Source organism: Pelodiscus sinensis, chromosome 20 (genome assembly GCF_049634645.1).
Source record: "Pelodiscus sinensis isolate JC-2024 chromosome 20, ASM4963464v1, whole genome shotgun sequence".
Lineage (NCBI taxonomy): Eukaryota > Metazoa > Chordata > Testudines > Trionychidae > Pelodiscus > Pelodiscus sinensis.
Window position 1 is genome coordinate 21,006,487 of NC_134730.1, and position 20,139 is coordinate 21,026,625.

The following is a 20,139-nucleotide window of genomic DNA, read 5'->3' on the forward strand; positions in this document are numbered from 1 at the left end:
ATGATTGAAGTGAAGGAGAACAGGGTAAGGTACAAAAACAACTTAATTCCATACAGAATCATGTGAATAATGGACCTTGCACAGAATGGTGTGATAAAACTTGTAAATTAATATGCAAGGATGTTTGACAGTATGTGGGGTATGGAAGCCCCAAATGTACGTGACTAGCAGAATCAATCATGGGGATAAGAAGTTAAGCACCCAGTCTACCTCTCTCTGAGCAAAAGTTAGCTGACTCCAGACTCTCAGGATTCCTAGAATTTAATGAACACCTTGCCATTTATCACCTGTTATTTATTACATGATGATACCAATTTCTACTAACCTATAGAACCAATAACTGGGCAGGCATGAAGAAGAGGACCTGGCTATACTAGGATGGCTACCAATACATGTCACACCAAACGAACATTTCCAATTTCTACCAAACTTTTGCAGTCCGTCTTGGAATGTGCACCTAAATTTATCATCACATCACACCTCAGCTACACCATTTTTATTCATTTAAGGAATGATTCCCTTCTAATGGGTGCCTCTCTCAGGACCCCAACATCTGTCACATCCAACGTATCTTTTCCATGGCTTCTTATTTCTGATCAGTCAAATCTCAACAATCTTCCTGCAAAGAAGGGCTAGATGTAATTCTCTTTACAGAGAGTCACCACCAATTGAATCTAACATAAGATGTTTCACCTGCTTATATGATAAGTGCAGACAGCACCATCTCCACAGTGCTGCCAGCTCCTGCTGGCCTGGAGGCAAATTCAGGTCCAGAACTTTGATTCTTTGCCTCAAGTTGTTGTATTTCTAAATTGCCCACTTGCTGGTTAAATCTTAGACTGATACCCTGACAAATCCATAACCTGTATCTGGAATACAGTATGAGTGAATCCCTAACATGCGTCAATGTCACTAATGAACAAATAAACATGAAAGGCCTACAGTAAAATAACAAATGACTTAAGCAAAGAATGATCTTAGTAAATCTAGTGCATAATGACAAATTTATCGGGTACCTAATATTGCAGGTTTCCTCTTAGGAGCAGTTCAGGCTACAAGACTGAAAGCCGCACTTCCATCCTGCCTGAACTGCAAATGAGGCACCGGCACAAAAAAAATCTAATACCAACATACATTTATTAAAAAACACACTAAATGACTTAAGAAAACAATGTTTTCAAAAGTAACTAACTTCTTCACAATCAAGTGGTGAAATAAGTGCTACATAGTCCTGTATGTGGTGAAATAAGTAAGCTCAACAGCACAGCCAACATATATTTAAAACCTGTGAGATTCAGAATTTATGAACAGGGAAGTTGAACTGGATTATACCCATAAAAATATTTTAGCAGTGTATCTACACAGTAGTGTTATTTCGGAATAACTGACATTATTCTAAAACAACATAGTCGTGTCTACACAACAAGCAGTTATTTCGACAATGTCAAAATAATGTCGAGCTGGAGGACTTCTTACTCCGACTCCTGTAACCCTCATTTTACGAGGAGTAAGGGAAGCTGGAGGAAGAGTGCTTTACCTTGGACTTCCTGCTGCGTAGAGAGCGCCAAAAGCTGAAATAAGCTATTTCGACTTAAACTATGCAACTGACATATGTCAAGTTGCATAGTTTATTTGGGCTTTAGCCCTGCTGTGTAGACATAGCCTATATTATTAACATTCCATTTTTGTGAAATCTTATTTCCTGTGCTTAAATAAATGTCACGTCTGTCCGCTATGCTAGAATGTTCTGTCATCGTGCATTATTTATGGCCCAATCCAATGCCCACTGAAGTCAATGGACATACTATTGACTTGAAGAGGCCTCAGATCAAATACACGAATGTATTTAATTTACGTTATTTTTGTGATAAAAGCTTCCACCGCTTATAAGAGCCTGAACAAGTATGACTGGTCTATGCTCAATACATTGTAACAAAACGAGGACAGGGCATCCTACTAAGTATATTGAAACAAAAAACAGGACTATGTAGCACTTTAAAGACTAACAAGATGGTTTATTAGGTGATGAGCTTTCGTGGGCCAGACCCACTTCCTCAGATCAAATTGTCAAAGAAATTTCCACAATTTCATCTGAGGAAGTGGGTCTGGCCCACAAAAGCTCATCACCTAATAAACCATCTTGTTAGTCTTTAAAGTGCTACATAGTCCTGTTTTTCTGTTTCAGCTAGATCAGACTAACATGGCTACATATCTATTACTATTCTACTAAGTATATTGTGTGACAAAAATCCAAATACACCACTCATTCTCCCTCCCCCTCGCTGCCTCCCATTTAAAGTAGTATCTTACAACTAGTGGCAGCCTGGAAGTTGAAGTACTCTACACCAAGAATGAGTGTTGCACAAGAAAGCAGTCAGCATCCCAACACTGGCATGATGGCATAGTGACTGGAGTTATATATATACACACCTAAGAGACAGAAATGAACCCCCTCTGCTGTAAGTTGGAGGGACCACTACTGGAGTGGTAGGACAGTTCAGTCTCTATGACCCATTTCAGTTCTTGGTATTTCCACTGAAACCCCAACAAAAATGCTAACTATAGCCGCTCCCCGAGTTGCGAATGGTTGAGTTAGGACCGTTTGCACTTACGACCAAAGCTCCCATGGAGCGGTCGTAAAGGTGGTCCGAGTTACGAAAGCAACCCACGATTACAAACAACGCGGTCGCGTGTAACTCAATGGGGTCCAAGATACGAACGGATGGAGTTACGGCCAAGTGTTTGGTCCGTAACTCGGAGAGAGGCTGTACTGCTTTTGGAGTGAGTGGGTTTTTGGCAAATGGACAACCTGAAACTGTACAATGCCATTTGATTGCTCAGATGCCACCACACAGCTATCAGACAATAACTTTCGATCATTAGTGACTTGAGCAGAATTAAGAGGCAGTAAACTAGAAGGATAAGGCTCAATTTCCCATTTTACTTTTCAATGGGAAATGCATCATTCTTCTTTTTCTCCTCAGTTAGTTTCTAAGCCATTTTTGGATAACTGACATTTTCATTTGTGAAATGCTTAAAACTTCCAAAATATTCTAGAATCTGGTAGAAAAGTATGGTTTTTTTAGTTTTTGTTTTTTTTTGCGCTAGGTTAAGAGTCGGGTGGGGAGTGGATAGGTAATCCATTCAGAAATTAAAAAATAAAATACATCTGGAAACTAGGGATGTAAAATCCCAGTTAATCAGTTAACGCGCTAACTCCTGCTCCCAATACTGTGTTGGGGCTGGGCCCCCCACAGATAGAGGCTGCTCTGAATGCTGGAGCAGCCCCTGCCTGCAGGGTGCCTGGGCCTACCATGGACAGGGGCTGTTCCAGACGTCAATACAGCCCATATGCGATGGGACGCCTGTGGGGCTGGAGCAGCCCCTGCCCACCGCAGGCAGGAAGCTGCTCCAGCACCCACTAGTTAGCAGATAACCTTTCACATCCCTACTGGAAACCACTTTGAAATTTGAAACAGTGTCCAAAATTAACTGCAGCCTAATTGGTTAAAAACTCAATCTCATCTCATTGGACAAAGTGGGTTTTGCCCACAAAAGCACACGGTATATGTATTTATTAGTCTCTAAGGTGTAACAGGACTATTTTTTGTTTTTAAAATTACAGACTAACATGGCTACCCCCTCTGAGCCCAATAGATTAGTATCACTTGTTAACTACTGAATTCCAGAAAAATCTTATTTATGGGGAAGATAGTACCAAACCTACCACTAGAGTACATCAACCATCTGTTCACAAGGACTGCAAGTATATAATTATTTGCTTCCAAAGCAGAGGCAAAAAGGCAAAACAAAGAACAGAGCGAAATAAAGAGTATGTGCATGTGAGACAGAAAGACCATACAATGGAAACATGCAAACAGGTAAAAACATAACTCATAAGAATTACTAGATTTGTAATTGCTAGTGTAATCCAGACACTGCTTATTCTTTTAAACAGTACATGCTCACTGCAACACCGCCTAATTTTCTACCCCCATCTCTAATAACTTTCTCAGACTACTAGCTAAAAGCTAAAGCTGAACCAAGCAATGCACAAGACTAGCATGCTGCATTCTCCACTCACTTTGACTCATCATAAGGTGTTTTACAGATGCAATAAAGCTTTGTGTCCTTCTTCGTCTCCTTTGAGGTAGTAGAAATCATTTTCTTTTTCTTGGACTTGGAAGAATCTCTCTCCTCCTCTCGTTTTCTCTTCTGGGAAGATATTGGCACTGGGACGGTGGTGGCAGATGTGACACTGGTTGCATGTTGTGCTGGTGGTGGTGGTGGTGGAGGAGGGGGAGGTGGAGTTGCTGCTGCGGCGGCGGCAGCAGCAGCAGCAGCGGCAGCAGCTGCCTGTGCTTTTTCTTTTTCTCTCTTAATTTTAGTCAAGTCCTTCTTTAGCTCTTCCTGAAGCACATTAAATAAAAAGGCAAAAAAGAAAAAAAAAGAAAAAAAAAGGACATTTCATGAGGACAGAGGAATGCAATCAGAATCCAGACTCAAATCTTGTTCTGTTTAAAATAATTTAAATAATTTACCCATTCAGGTACAAGATTATTTTAAGTCAGCCCCTGGGCTGCTTTAAGTCTGATAATAAGTAACCGTATGTCTAGTCCTCGGGGATGGAGGGGGGGAGGGGGGGGGAAGAAAGGAATTTCAAAGATCTGTTAAGAACATGGAGGACATGTGCCTGCTAATCAGGCATAAAAACTGAATTAAGGATCGAGCCAGTCTTTACAGTCAAAAGTACAAAGATCTGGAAAACTGTTAGCAATAAGGAACAAAATTTAATAGGATTCTTATAGGATCCATACCATTCAAAATTGAAACAACATCCACAGAATCTTTAACATATTCATGGAGTCCCACACAGGTAACTCCGCATTGTTTTGTGGGAAACCTGGTCAATTTCTAGTCCTGTTCAGTTTCTATTTGTCACTCCTTAAGCATGTAAAATGTGTTTAGGGATAGTTAACAAGAGACCCTCTGTCAAAATAAACTAGTGTCACTGATACCAAAGGCAATTCCCCCATCCAGGGGTGTAAGTGCCAGGATACAAAGTGTTGGGTGTGGGACATATACAGAAACAATATTTCACCACCATTAGATTTCTCATTCCTGGTTTTCACTCCTAATGGGAGAGTGGGTAAATCCCACAGCTAGTAAAGAATTCTGATCTAAGGGCATAGCACCAGGTTTAAGTGCTGTCCTCTGGACATTGCAGCTCCTTCTCAACCATGATTGGTGAAGGGGCTCCCTCTTGGTACGTCTTTAGATCACTTCAGTTTTCCCATATAATCACTACATATTCTTTACTTGGCATTTCTACCTTGAAATTGGTCCAGTCGCTTCCATAAATTGTGAGATGTTTGCCTTAAGTGCTCTGATACATTTGTGTTGTAATTTGATGTTTGTTTCTTGGAAATATGATGTCCTTACAAGGAGAAAATGTCTCAGAAATAAAGTATAGGGCCAGCTCTAGGCTTTGTGAGGCCCCTCACAAAAACAGCTTCACTTCCACTTCATTGGTGTAACCTCACTGGTGGAAAAAACCTCAAAAGGAGTGGAATCAAATGGACCATATTTCCCTTTAAGGCAGGGGAAGGAGCAAAACACTAAGGTAGAGAGCTTTCTAACCACCTTTGTATAACTTTTTCAGTGACACAAAACTTCAGGATTCAACCCTTTAACTTTAATAGGACAGAAATTGTTTTAAGAAACTATAAGAGATATCAGCATAAATTAAATAAATGCTAGATGCAATAAAGTAAAATGAAACGAGAGTTCTGCAGGGATACAAATTGCAACAAAAGAATTTCACCCTACATGCTTCCTTAAGGACTCAAAGAAACAAGCCCATTAATATAAAAATTCCCTCATTGAGAAGAACTGCTCTTACCTGCACTTCGATTTGCAGATCTTTGTCCAGAAGTGCTCTTTTTTTCAGTATTTCAGCTTTAAGCTGTTCTTTATGTTTGAAAAGCAGAGCTGAGAGCTTGGTAGCATTCTGTTTACTACGCTTCTGTTCCACACTCTCTTCTCGTTTCCGTTTCTTAGCTGCCTGTTTTTCTTCTTTATCGATCTTATCCAAAATATACTTCATCACCTGATTACATACTATCATTCTAAGGAAGGAATGCAGAGAAGCACGTTGTGCCATGTTGTCTAATAAATCACAACATTGAAGTTAATTTTTATTTAAAGCCTATACAAATCACAAGCTGTATTATTATTTCTGATGGTTAAATAATAGATTTAGCTACAACAGCAGCACTTGCTTGACCGATATTCTTGGAGACCATTTCAACCAAGTCACGTTATATATTAGACCATTGGTCTGGGATGCAGGAGACCCAGATTTAAGTTCCTACTCTGCCTGATGACGAAAAGAAGGAATGGCTGTTGTGTGTCAAAAGTGGCCAGTAAACCCCACAAATTCCTACTTAAAAAAAGTTCCTTTGGATCTCCAAACTGAACATTTTGACTCAATTCTATTTCTGCAACAACAGTTGAGGTTTTGTGTTTCTTCCATGGTAGAAAACAGGATTGTTCTCCTTCTGATAACTCTGAATATTACTAAACTTTGGTGCTCCAGCAAAAGAAAGCACAAAAGGATCATTTTGTCTATCAGTAAAAATCACTAGACCAGTAGACCTAAGCTGCTTCAATATGAACCACCCTCTTATGATAGATTGTTGGATGCAAGCCTCTATCCAACATGCCCTCCTATATGCTCCAGTATAGCTGCGACTGTCTTTTCCTGGCCATTGCCTGTACTTTTTTGCATAGTTGTATTTTTTGCTTTGTACTTTTCATTCCTTTTGAAGTTTTTGTTCCTCCCCTTCCCTTTTCACCAGAAGACTAAATATTGCTTGGCCTGGGGGCAATCAAATGAACAGGCAACACACCTGCAGCTAAGCAGAATGCAGCAGAAATAGAGATGAAAAGATAGGAAAAGTGGCTTCTGTTGAGCATGCAGACTTGTACGGGGAAGCTGCTCCTATGTACTCATGACAGGGCTGCCGGAGAAATAGGAATGGAAAATCAAGTGGTTTCAGAAAGCCACTTACTTTATTGAGTCTCATAGGAGTACACTGGTTGTTTGGTAGGGCCATATGACAATCATGCTGTTTTGTCCCACATCTAACATGGCCTAATCACTGTTAAAGACTACACTGCTTGGTAGGAAAAGACTCATTGGGAAGGAAAGATGACCAGTTCTGTTTGTGGCACAGTCAACCACCATTACAAACATTTGTTGTTGTTTTTTTAAATTTGAACATTTGCAAATGTGAAAAGAGTGGTCTGGGTCAACAAACTTTTAAGCTTTGATTTGTGAACTTGTCACTATGTGTTCACTATTAGTTTTGCACACTATGAGGGGAAATCTAAGTTGCATAATTTTGTTCTTGTACCTGATTTGGGGATGCAAACATTATAAAACAGGAATTCCTTCTCCTGATCACAGCATTATTTTGATAAATAACACCAACAGTTCAAATATACATTGCCAGAACAAGGGATGGAGTGACAGTATCTTCCGGTCTACAGGTCTACATCCTTAACCATATGAAAAAAATGAAGCTGCATATGGCACCTGAAAATATGGCACACCTGGGTTTTAATGTCTAACCACACACCTGCCTCTTTCTATCCCTTTTCTATGTCTTTACTTCCTCCAGAGAGGATCTAGTTAACTTAAAAGTGAAAAAGCCTGCTAGACCTATTTAGCAGAACACTGAATTTGTGAAAGACCCATTCAAGTGGTAATGAAGTCATTTAACAGGCATTTGCCAACTCCAAGTATATGCTGTCAGTTTCTGAATTTACAGTGTGAGTCTACAGGACTTTAGTTTAAAATCTGATCTAAAATATTTCATTAGTGTGTTGCTGAAAATTATAAAATCACATCTCTAAAAAAAATCATCATTTCCCCATACCTTTGGGCATATAAACACAAGTTTAATATTACTACATAGAGACCCATAAATCCTAAGGACATTCCTGCAGGTCTCATTACTTTTGTTTGCTGGCTGGGAGGTAAAATAGTTAAAAAGAAGGCAAACTGCTACCAACAAAAGGAATGAAATTCAGAAACTGTAACAGAGCGTTCAAACAGAAATGAGGAACAGGCTTATCTACAATGGTGCAATGCTTCCATTTCCTTTTGTGAGCTCCCACAAAATTATTTATCTGCTTGAACTAAAAAACTGTGGCTAGCACTAACCATGTGCATCACATCACATTCCATATTCTGGGTAAAAACTAAAGAGGCCAACATTTATTTTGACTACAAGGGAATCAAACTGCTCATAATTAGGAACATTACTTTTAAGTCATGGATTTTTCACCAATACTAGTGTATTACTTAATGTCAGTTTTAAAACCTTCTACATCTAAGCTTCTCCAAGCCTGAGACAAAAAGCATAACTATAGAGTGGGGAAATGAACACTATTAGAGTGTGATTTATAAAGCACAATATCTTTAGAATAGTGCTACATTAAAGCATACTACAGAACTTTCAGAGAGCACAAGCACTGTTTACATTGACCAGTTAGAAATCACAGCCAAACAGTGTGCTGTACAACGTCATATAGACAAGCCCTTATTTTGTACAAGAAACAACAATGAATACATTTGCTCCATGCATACTTATACATCATCAAATGCTCCTACCTCTGATTCTCTTCTCGTTCAGCAGGGGTCAATGTCTTTTTCTGTTTCAAATGTTCTATTACAGCATTGTGTTTCATCACCACCTTGAACACAAAGTCCAAACAATATTTGAAAACTTAAGGTAGTGTCTGATAATACTGGGGAAATGTGGACACTTGCCAAATTAAATCACATTTTAACAAGTAAGTTATTTACACTATTTTGAAGGTATTAACTTTTTTATTAGGGATGTTAAAATATGTTTATTTTTGGAAAAAACAGCAAGCAAATGGTCTGGAAGCACTTTATAGACTAACAAAACATGTAGATGGTATCATGAGCTTTCGTGGGCACAGCCCACTTCTTCAGATGACCGTGTAACTGCTGAATTTTCTAGCGGTTACATGTTTACATGTGGGGGGCAGGCAGGAGCCAGTAACTGCGGGGAGCTGGCTACCCCCCCTTCGCTGCTGTCTCTGATAAAAAGGCAGCAGCATAGGGGGCAGGCATCTCCAGGAGAGATGTGTACTGGCTCCTGCCTGTCTCCCCCACACTGCTGCCTCTGAGGCAGCAGAGAGGATGGGGTGTGCACGCTGGCTCTCCATGCACGCTGGCAACCCTCCCACTGCCTACATGCAACCGTGCAGGTTAACCGATGAGCCCAGGCTTACTGGTTAATTGTGTACATAAGTACATGCTAACAGCCCTACTTTTTATACTTAAAATCTTAAAAGTATGACTAAGGAATTTAGAGATTCAACTTAAATTTTCATTATTTCTGGAGGAAAAAAAATAAGCGAAATCAGATTCATTTTGTAGTCAGTTACACTTTCCCATTGCTATTTCCTATTGCTGTTTTAGTTGCCAACACTGAAGGGGGAATACTTATTTAAACAGATGTTTTTCTTGGAATTTAAAAAAAAAATCATGGAAAGGCTTCATAAAAGCTTGATTATACCAAATCTAAATGTTAGATCCAATGTAAGCTGTAAGGCAAGATCTTTCAAACTGAAGAGATTATCTTATCACAGGTCACTGAAACTACAGAGCATGACAAAAGAGTTCCCTACATGTACAGTTTCTCCCCATTTTTTCCTTCCCTACAGTCCATCCCCCTGAAGTTAACAGCATTATACTTAATATAGTTCTTATAGTCTCCTTTCTATAATAGTCAATGAAAACACAGTAGAAGTGCTGCAAACCACCAGTTCTCACCTTTTCTGGACTAACACTGAAGATATATTTCTCCCAATAGTCAGCGATACATAAATCAAATCAAAGTGCCAGATAGAAAGCACAGAACAGTAGTCTCTTAATGTGCTGAATTAACTTAGAGGCCCTATTAAATTGGCAAAAATAAGTCTGCAATGTAATTTAGAAATAAAAATCTGAGAGGCTCAATTCACAGGCTATCTGATGTATGAATATGATTATGAGAAATGTGTGTTCAGCATGGTTTGTATTTACTTCTGATGATTTTACCTGTTTCTGGATAATGTCACTTTGATTAGAAGCCTGAAGAGTGTGTTCACGTTTAATTTCTATCTGTTGCTGCTTTTTCTTTTGCTGTTGCTCCCTGAGCTGCTGAACCCTCTGCAGCTGCTCTTGAACACTAGCCGCTTGAACGGTTACCACATTCTGAATCTGGTGAGTCTGCACTGGACTGGCTTGCTGAATCTGAATAGGTAACTGAAGCTTAATTTGCTGGGGCACACCGCCTTGTTGGGCCTGTATCTGAGCTACAACATGAGACTGAAGTTGGGAGAAAACTTGGACTTGTTGAGGTACAGTGATAACTTTTGCTGTAGGCTGCTGGATCTGGAGCTGAGGGCGACACGGAGATTGCACAGTAACTTGATTTAAGTTTTGTGCAGCTGGGAGAGTCTGAGCTGAAGTCTGAACCTGGGGTTGCGACTGCTGTTGCAGTTGAGCTTGTATCTGTATAGAAGCTTGGGGTTGCATTTGTACCTGTTGCTGGGTTGTGGTCTGCACCTGAGCTTGCTGGAGGCCTTGGACATGGGATGGTGCCTGTGGATGGATGGCAGTCTGTGGTTGATTTTGGACTTGAATTTGAGACAGCCCTTGAACCTGGGCCTGTGTCGGAGACTGAACTGTGACTGGAGTTTTAGTTGACTGTGCCATAACAGGCTGTGCTTCAGATACGACTGGAGACTGAGCTGAAGTTGGAGACTGAGATTCAGGCTGCGTCTGATCTTCTGGTTGGCCTGGGGGCTGCGTTGTCTGTGGCTGGCCTGGAGGCTGAGGCTGAATGCTCTGGCTTTGCACCTGTGGCTGAGCTTGCAATTGATTGTTCGGGTGGGGCTGAATTGGTGGCAGCACTGGTGGTGTATGTGCTTGAGAGGTTTGCTTCTGTTCTCCTGTAGCTGTGAAGGATAAAAACAAAATATTCCACTCATTCCAAGCAATGTGTCAACAAACTTCATTCATTTCAACAATTAGGTCATATCAACACTTCAGAGTTTTGTCAACCAAAGTTATGCCACTTTAAACAAACTGTTTTAATTTAACCACTATTTCAAGTCCACACTATGCTCCTTGTATCGACAGAGTGCACCCACCCTAGCAGTTCTTGCATCTACGAAGAGCAGTGCACTGTGGGTAGTTATCCCATTGTGCAACTGGCCACAGAGTGCTTTGGGAAGGATTTGCAATGCCTCAAGGGGCAATACAGCATCACATGGTGCAGACTTTTCAATCCCATCATTCCATGGGTATCCTGATTGTAAGCTGTTTTTCAAATGAAGTGGGGAGAAGGAGGAGAAGAGTACATGTGACAAGGAGTGTGCTGGATCGGAGGAGAGGGAAAGCGTGCAAGAAAATGGGGATATGGAGAGCAATGTGTGTGCTGCATGCTGTCTTTAATTTCAAACAGCTGCCAGAAGCAACCAGCCTGAAGCAAGGAGAAGGGACAACCCTGGTATCAGCTGCTGCCTCCCTCTTCCGTGCTGCATAGCCCAGCGGTCGCAAGACACACAACTCTGCCCTTGCCATAGTGCTTGGGGATGTTAATGATTCGCTGTTTGCTGCCCCAGTGGAACAGCACACTCAGTTGTCAGAACTTCCCAGAGCTTTGAGTGGGGAGGAGTGCATGCCTTTGTACTTGGAATGCAGAGCAGCTGAGCAGAGAGGCATTGTGTGATGCTTGGGGAGGCAACATAACTAATGGCAGCACCTACATTGACGCTATTTCACTAACTTCTTCACAAAAAGCTTTAATCCTCTTGTTAAGGTGGTTTTGTTTTGGTTGGCAAAACAGGAGAAAGTAGCAATGCAGTGAGCACACCACCCCTTTAGTCAGCAAAAGCTGCCTTTTGCCTACCAAACAGTGTAGTATAGTCAAGGCCCTTAGGTTTTCTAAAGTTGAGGAAACACTACTTCCCTTTTGGTTTAAAAAACAATGCTTTATACCAGAGGTGGGTAATAGGGCCTCTGTGGGCCAGATCCGACCCACCAAGCGGGTTAATCCAGCCCACGGAAGTCCTGCTGCACCCCTGCCCCAATCAGGTCCTGCTGCACCAATCAGGGCCTATGGATGGAAGAGTGTGCAGTGCTTACAGTCAACCCTGGTGGTTGACTAAGTGCCACGTGCCAGAGGGCAGGGAGTGAGAGATTTCACGCTTTGCCCTGCCCCCAGGCCAATCAGGGCCCGAGGACAGGGAGGAGTGCATGAAGTCTCTTCCTGATCTGAAAGGGGCTCCGCACTTAAGAGTCACCCACCAGCTGCTGCTCAGCTGGCAGGTGACTAAGTGCAGCCGACCTTGCAGGGCGGAGGCAGACTTTGCATGCCCACCACGCTCCCAGGCCCTGATTGACCTGGCGGGCGGGGGGGGAACCACCAGCTGTTCAGAACAGCTGGCAGTTCTCTCTGGGAAGGGCAGGGACAAAGACCTCATGTGTTCTCCTACCCACAGACCAATTAGGGCCTGTTGGCGGGGAAGCACATAAGTGTCCTGGCCCCGTCCCTTCCAGGGCAGCCCGGAGCCACTTCAAAAATTTCTGAAGTGCTCCTGCTTTATACAGAGCTTCTAAGATTTTTAAGTCTACATGCTGTTCTTTTAATGAAGATACTTTAATGAAAGACACTAACTCCAAATATATAAAAACATTAAAATAACCTAAATCCAAACATATTTTTCTTTTGAACAGAAAACCCTACCTGAAGTTGAAGTGGAAACTGTCGTAGTAGTTGTGCTAGATGTAGTAGCTGATGATAATGGAGTGAAAAGGAATCTTTGAATTGTGCCATTTGGCATAGCTGCTTGCATTAGCTGTTGTCCTGGACCTGGTATTACAGTCACACCCTGAGGTATCAACTGTAATTGGCCAGTAGTTTGACCCTGTCCCTGAATTACCACCGTCAACCCCTGACTACCACCCTGAAAAAAAAAAAAAAGAAGCAAAATTCATATTAGTATCTCCCAATGTTACAACTCTTAGGTGGACTATGAGACAATCCAGGAGCTAGGATAATGAATTCTGGGATTCAACAACACAGCGGCTAAGTTCATATTATATCTATGATGTTTGAGCTTAGTATAGCAGAATTAAAAAGTTCTATGACAAAAACATACATATATTCCAGTAACAAATTTTAGGTCAGAAGATGGTAAAAGTTCTTTATGGACAGAGCTGATTATCTATTGGGTTGCATTCAGCCACATTCATTAGCATCAGAATACTGAAGTAGATTTGTCATAGCAAAAGGCTGCTAAGATTTTGTCTGTCAAACCAGGCTAGATTCTTAGCCAATAGAAACTACAACTGATCTTAAAGGCTCTTTAAAATGTATAAACAATAAATTCTGGTTAATTTTGGGCATCTAGATCACTTCTAGATCGAAAGACCAATCTCAAGAGTTCCGACAGCCTGCTCACAAGATTATTCATAATCACTAATGTAAAACATTTTCCTAACTGCATATGAGACATTGCCCAACCGTAAACTGTAAGTGTTGACTATTCATCCAGATGTCAGCATGCTGGTACTAGAAAGTTACTGCTTAAATTTTCTCTCTGGATATATATTTCTGGAGATCTTTAATACAAGCAAATACATCCCAGTTTTGCAGACAGATTTGAAGGATGGTTCTACCCTCAAGGTGATCCCTCATTTTATACATGTCTCTTTGAATCAGTCCTGCCAGTGGCAGTTCTTGCCTTCGACTGATACCTGGATCTTCACCAAATCTTCAATAATAAACAACCTTCTGAGACTGCCTTTGAAAAGAATTCTTCTATGATGTTCTACATGTCAAAAATGTCACTTTGATCACAAATGTATTTTGATAATTAAACCCATGATCCATTATTTTATTATTAATATTATAGTATGACAATAATAATATTTATAGTATGGCAGTGCCCAAGGATCCAAATTGGGTGGGTGCTGTATAAACACAGAAAAAAAGGGCCTCTTGCAGAGTTAATCTAAAGGATTTACAGTTTACAGCTAAAACACAGCATGAACCTAAGTTTACATGTACCAGGACTCTCCATGATCTAGGCAGAAGTTATAAAGAATACTATTTCCCAGTCCTAAAGATGAAAGTGATAATGACATGACCGAGTTCATTATTCTACAGAATGGCAGGAGAGAGAGCAGAAAAACAAAGACAGTGGATTTCAAGAAGGCAGACTTTAGCAAATTCAGGGAGTTGGTAAGTAAGATCCCATGGGAACCCAGAAGAGGAAAAATTGAAGACAACTGGCAGTTTTTCAAAAAGACATTTAGGGCACAAAAACAATCTATTCCACTGCATAGGAAAGATAGGCAGTATGGCAAGAGAAAACACAGGCTTAAATCAGTGAGATCTTGAATGATCTAAAAATCAAAAAGGAGTCCTACAAAAAGTAGAAAATAGGTCAAATTACAAAGGATGAATACAAATAACACAAGTACATAGGGGCAAATTTAAAAAGGCCAAGGCACAAAACAAGCTCAAATTAGCTAGAGACATAAATGGTAACAACAAAATATTTTACAAATCAATGAAAAAAGGAAGATCAAGGATAGGGTAGGCCCCCTGCTTAATGAAGATGGAAAAAAACAACAACAGAACATGTGGAAATGGCAGTGATGCTTAAAAACTTAGTGGCAGTTTTCACTAAGAAAGTTGGTGTTGATTGGATGTCTGTCATAGTGAACAATAATGAAAATAGGGAAGATTCAGAAGCTAAAATAGGAAAAGAACAAGTTAAAAATTATTTAGACAAGTTAGAAGTCTTAATGTCAGTAGGGCCTGATAAAATGCATCCTAGAATACTCAAGGAGCTGAATGAGGAAATAGCTGAGCCATTAGCTAGCATCTTTGAAAAGTCATGGAAGACTAGAGAAATTCCAGAAGATTGGAAAAGGGCAAATACAGTACCCATCTATAAAAAGAAAAATAAGGACAACCCAGGAAACCATAGTTTCTGTACCAAGAAAGATAATGAAGCAAACACTTAAGGAATCCATTTGCAAAATTCTAGAAGATAATAAGGTGATAAGTAACAGTAAGCATGGATTTGTAAAAAAAGAAATCACATGTCAAACCAACCTGTTATCTTTCTTTGACAGAACAACAAATACCTCCATGTGGATAAGGGGGAAGCAGTATATATCAAGACTTTAGTAAAGCATATAATACAGTCTCGCATGACCTTCTCAATAACAAAATAGAAAAATAACCTAGACAGAGCCATTACAAAGGTGGGTGCATAACTAGCTGGATAACCATTCCCAGAGAGGAGTTATCAGTGGTTCACAATTATGCTGGAAGGGTGTAACAAGTGGGGTTCCACAGGGATCAGTTCTGAGACCAGTTTTGTTCAACAGCTTCTATGTCATTATCTAAATCATTGATGAGAGTATACTTGATGCAATTCAATAAAGACAAATGCAAAGTACCGCATTTAGGAACAATCACTTTCACACATACAAAATAGGAAATAACTACCTAAGGAGGAATACTGTGGAAAGGCATCTAAGGGAGTCACAGTGAACCACAAACTAAATATAAATCAACAGTAGAACACTGTTGCAAAAAAAGCAAACAAAAGCCCATACAGATATCTTTTGATGTTGGAATCTATACAAAAAATGTTTACCTGTCCTTGAGTTAGCTGTGTGAGTTGGGCCATAGTAAGTTTCACTTGCCCTTGCTGGGGACGAGTGGGCTGCGGTGTTGTGGTTTGTGGTTGTATATTCTGTGGAGGTGTTCCTGGAGCTGTTGTTACCTTTTGTCCAGGACTTGAAGTTGTGCTAGCACTAGACACTGCAGTTGAGACAGGCTGACCTCTAATAATTTGAGTCACCACTTGTTGAGACTGACCTGCTAAAGACAGCAAAATTTAAGTTAAAAATACATTTCCAACTTTTTCATTCTAACACACAAAATTTCTAGTTCCCAGCTTGCTCCTGTGCCACAGAATATTTACTAATAGTCACTTCTTTGACTAACCAAGAAAAATATGAATCTGATTTGAAGACGTAAAACATTTTGCAATTTACTTACAAGATACTTTAATTTCTAAGTTAGGATGAATGATAAATAAAATGTTTATGGAGACACAAACCATGATTTTCACACACTGGAAGTTTAAAATTAAAATTAACCTACTGGATGGAAGAATACCTTGCTGCATCACTACAGGTGTTCGAATGATGGCCTTTCCTAATGTTGATGGCTGAAGTGGTGCCCGTATTACTGTCATACCTGGACGCAATGGGGTCCCTGGCATTACCTAGAAACAGCAAAACACCACATAAAACTTTTCAAAAAGGGCATATCCTGATGAACCTTGAATTCTTCACAAACTGAGAAATACAGGGATGCAAGTAGCTTATGTTGCACGCTTGAAAATCCTGTTAAAGCCAACGTTAGCAAAACTCTGTCCTGTTTACTGTCCTGGCAGTTTTTTAGCTCTGAAAAGTATGAATTTCCCATTACAACTATGTGCTATGAAGTCCAGCATTGTAGATACCAGCAAAAAGTGAAGAAGGGCAATACTGAAGTGCATGTTTGATTGGTAAAAAAAAATTATGCATGGGTTTATCCTCCCACTTTGACCAAATATGAACACCAGCATAGGGAACGGAAGACTGAATCCAAGAATCAGACTGATATCAAGGCAATAGGAATCATTATGATTATCTAATTTGACCGCAGCATAACATAGGCCAGAGAACCTGACTCAATAGGATTTGCATCATGATCACAACGTTGTTTGAAATGAAACACATCTTTGAGAGAGAGATCCAGTCTTGATTTAAAGACTGCATTAAAGGAGAATCCACCTCATCTTTAGGTTAAAAACAAGGAGGAGTCCTGTGGCACCTTAAAGACTAACCAATTTATTACACCATAAGCTTATTATGCCCTAATAAATCTGTTAGTCTAAGGTGCTACAAGACTCCTCATTTTTGCAGATACAGACTAATGGGACTACCCTTCCTAATCATTAGGAAAGTTATTCCAATTAATTTTCCTTTGGGTTAAATTTGCACATTGTTATTTGTGTTGCCATACTGCCTGCACACCCAAGCCATTGATCAACACCCCACTGTACTAGGCTAAGTACTGTACAACCTTATTTCTAGTCTGACTCAAAACTTGCATCTCTTACATAACAAAGCACAACTTTTGAAAACTTTTATACAGGTTGAAGCTCTCTGGTCTGGCAACATCCGGGGTCTAGCAAGACCATGGATGTTGCTGGGTCAAAGAGTCCCGGCTTAGGGCAGTGGAGTCCTGGCACCCAGAGGCAGCCCCAGGGCAGCAGAGTCCTGGCAGCCCCGGGGATGGCTAAGGAGTTGGAGCCCAATAGCCCAAAGGCAGAGGCCAATCTCCCGCGGTCCGGCAAACTCTCTCCTTCGGGACCAGTCAAATCCCCAGGGTGCTGGATCAGGGAGGTCCACCTGTAGTTCAATAATCCTAATAAAATTCCTAAGTGTCTATTAGACTTGCTGTGCATCTGCATATGCACCATAGCTCTTAAAGAGTCAGTCTAGTTGCTACAGTATCAACCCTGAAAAAAAATCTCTCAAACTGCAGACCTTTAAGATTTGTTTCCTGGAGACACTAATACATTCATCTCTGTGGATTAAAAACGTATGTAGGATCCTGCTCCTGTGTTTGTCTGTGTACCTTTCCAGGACTTCCAATACTAACCCATGTAATTGATAAAGTTCAGAAAAACATCTTACTTGTGAAGTACTTGTTGTACCTAGAGTCCCTGTGGTATTTGGCCGAATAGTTACAGTTGCTGTCCTGGGCTGGAATGAAGTAAATGTTTGCTGATTTGCACCTGTAGTTGATGGAATGATACCCAGCACTTTTTGTTGAACTTGAACAACACCTAATAACAAAGAATTAATCCATTAATTACAAAAACCTTCAAAATGTAATAAATCATAGGGATGCAACGCTAGCATCCAGTGTTCACACACTACGGTTTTATGACACATCTGAGACTTCTGTAAAAATCTCTTGGCAGAAACTTCAAAGAAGTAGCATTACCTCTTCTGCTGCTTGTAAAACTCACTCCACAGTAACAGTCCACAGACAGATATTTTAAAAAGGATTTGGGGAAAGAACAGTGTTTCATAGTTGTAAACCTCTCTATGAATCTTTACGAGGCTCTTGCCTACGTGTAGTACCATGTACAAGTGGTTATTATTTACACACATTTAAATATGGACATTGCTTCTAAGTGACTTATTTAAACAACATCTCAAATTCATGGAGCTGGAGAACATGGATAAAGCTTTTTCACCTCCCTAAAAAGAGAACCATGGATCACTAGCAATTTCTATGCTTTTATCATAGATTAAATAAAGTGGAGACAGAAGAATGAGTATTTTTGTTTGGGGAAGAAATAATGTGCCATCCACAAGCTCACAGAACGTCATGTTATTTCAAATCAAGAGGGGAAAAAAAAAAGGGTCCAACACTACTGCCTGGATCAGTAAAATCAATGACACCAGCTTCTAAGGAATAACTATTTACAACAACTAGCAGTTGCAGCTGGTTTGTAACACTCTTAAAAATCCTTTTGCTGATGTCATTCTGAAAATAAAATTTTGCATTCTAGGTTGTCAAAAGAAATCAGAGCTTATGACTGTGTACTGTAGGACTCACAGTGCAAGGCCCAAAGTCACCAGTAAGAGCAGGCTGAAATTTAATATACAAACCTACTTTTTTTTGCCTGAAAACAATTGTTATTGTTTGTTTTAGAGGGGAGGGAGAGTAAGGAAAAAGCTGCAGAGACTTATACCCCCCCCTTTTTTTTTTAAAGAGAAAGGAATCACATTTTATTTCACTGTGAAAATGCCAATGCAATCTGAATTTGAAAGTTAGAAAATACATGTTTCCCCTACCTCCTTGGGTTGATGGCACATTGACAGCAACAATCTTGCTATTTGCTGGAAGTGGCAACTTTGTTATCACTTTGCCTGCCATAGTTACTGGACTGCCTGCAATCTGGAAGGTCTGACCTGTGCTGGCAATGGTTGTAGCTGATGTAGCAGCTGTGCTGGTAGCTATTGAAAAAAAGAAAGTCATTTTTTGACTTTAATTACTATGAGTATATACTGACTATTTCTTAAGTATAAAAAAAGGAAAACTGGAGAAGTTGCAGTTGCTGTCCTGGGCTGGAATGAAATTAACCTTTGCCCACCCCAGGACCAGGGGGGCAGCCACTGCCACTTTTCCCCAGGCCTGGAGTTGTAGCCAGGACAGGAGCAGCCCCCACTTCGCCCACTCTGGCTGTGTGCTGGAGCTAGGGAGGTGAGATGGGTCCCCTGACTTATGCATGTGTCATGTCATTTTCTTCTCATTATATCTTTTAAAGGTTTGTTGAAACAGAGACGTTATGTACAGAATACATTCACCAGAAATGATTATAGATAAAACTAGCATAGATCAGAAATCTACATGGCTTGTGAGTGCAGGACACATTCACCTAGGGAGGGGGCATTCTTCTTTAGACAAAAGCAGTTGTTCTCCAGCTCCCTCTCAAAATGGTAACAAAAATTAACCACAAAGATGACAAATTAAAACTCCATGTTGCTATAGTCTAGAGAAAGTTTGTGTGCTATATAATTAGGGATGTCAATGACTAGTTGACTATCTGATAAGCAAATGCTTATCGGATAGTCAACAGGTTAGTCAACTAGTCACTCCCCCTGCTTGTGGCCTCTATCATAAAGAGGCAGCAAGAGAGTGGGGAGTGAAGGGGGTGCTTCAAAGCTGCAGCGCTGCGTGGAGCCCAGGGCTAGACCCTGGGTTCCATGCGGGACTGCCAATTCAAAATACCACGTGCAGCCTCCAGCCACAGCATGCGGCATTTCAAAGTGGCAGTGCTGTGTGGAGCCCGGGGTCAGCAGGAGACTCGCCTGCTGACCCCAGGCTCCAAGTGGCGCTGCTGCTTTGAAACACCATGGGAAGCACGGTGCCAGCAGGGAACTGTGTGTCCCCC

General features: G+C 40.6%; 1 protein-coding gene across 18 annotated transcripts in view; it reads right to left on the reverse strand.

Annotated features, from left to right (window-relative positions):
- Nucleotides 1–20,139, reverse strand: part of BPTF (bromodomain PHD finger transcription factor) — a 101,179-nt gene that overhangs the window by 8,952 nt on the left and 72,088 nt on the right. For 9 of the 18 annotated variants that reach the window (XM_075903934.1, XM_075903928.1, XM_075903933.1 and 6 more), the window contains 9 exons: nt 19,040–19,201; nt 17,867–18,018; nt 16,281–16,404; nt 15,769–15,995; nt 12,837–13,056; nt 10,142–11,043; nt 8,681–8,763; nt 5,903–6,128; nt 4,085–4,410 (listed from right to left, as the gene is read on the reverse strand). In XM_075903934.1, coding sequence (XP_075760049.1) covers nt 4,085–4,410; nt 5,903–6,128; nt 8,681–8,763; nt 10,142–11,043; nt 12,837–13,056; nt 15,769–15,995; nt 16,281–16,404; nt 17,867–18,018; nt 19,040–19,201 — 2,422 coding nt within the window. The remainder of the gene's footprint in view (nt 1–4,084; nt 4,411–5,902; nt 6,129–8,680; nt 8,764–10,141; nt 11,044–12,836; nt 13,057–15,768; nt 15,996–16,280; nt 16,405–17,866; nt 18,019–19,039; nt 19,202–20,139) is intronic. The other 9 variants (XM_075903942.1, XM_075903937.1, XM_075903935.1 and 6 more) reach the window with 6 other exon arrangements.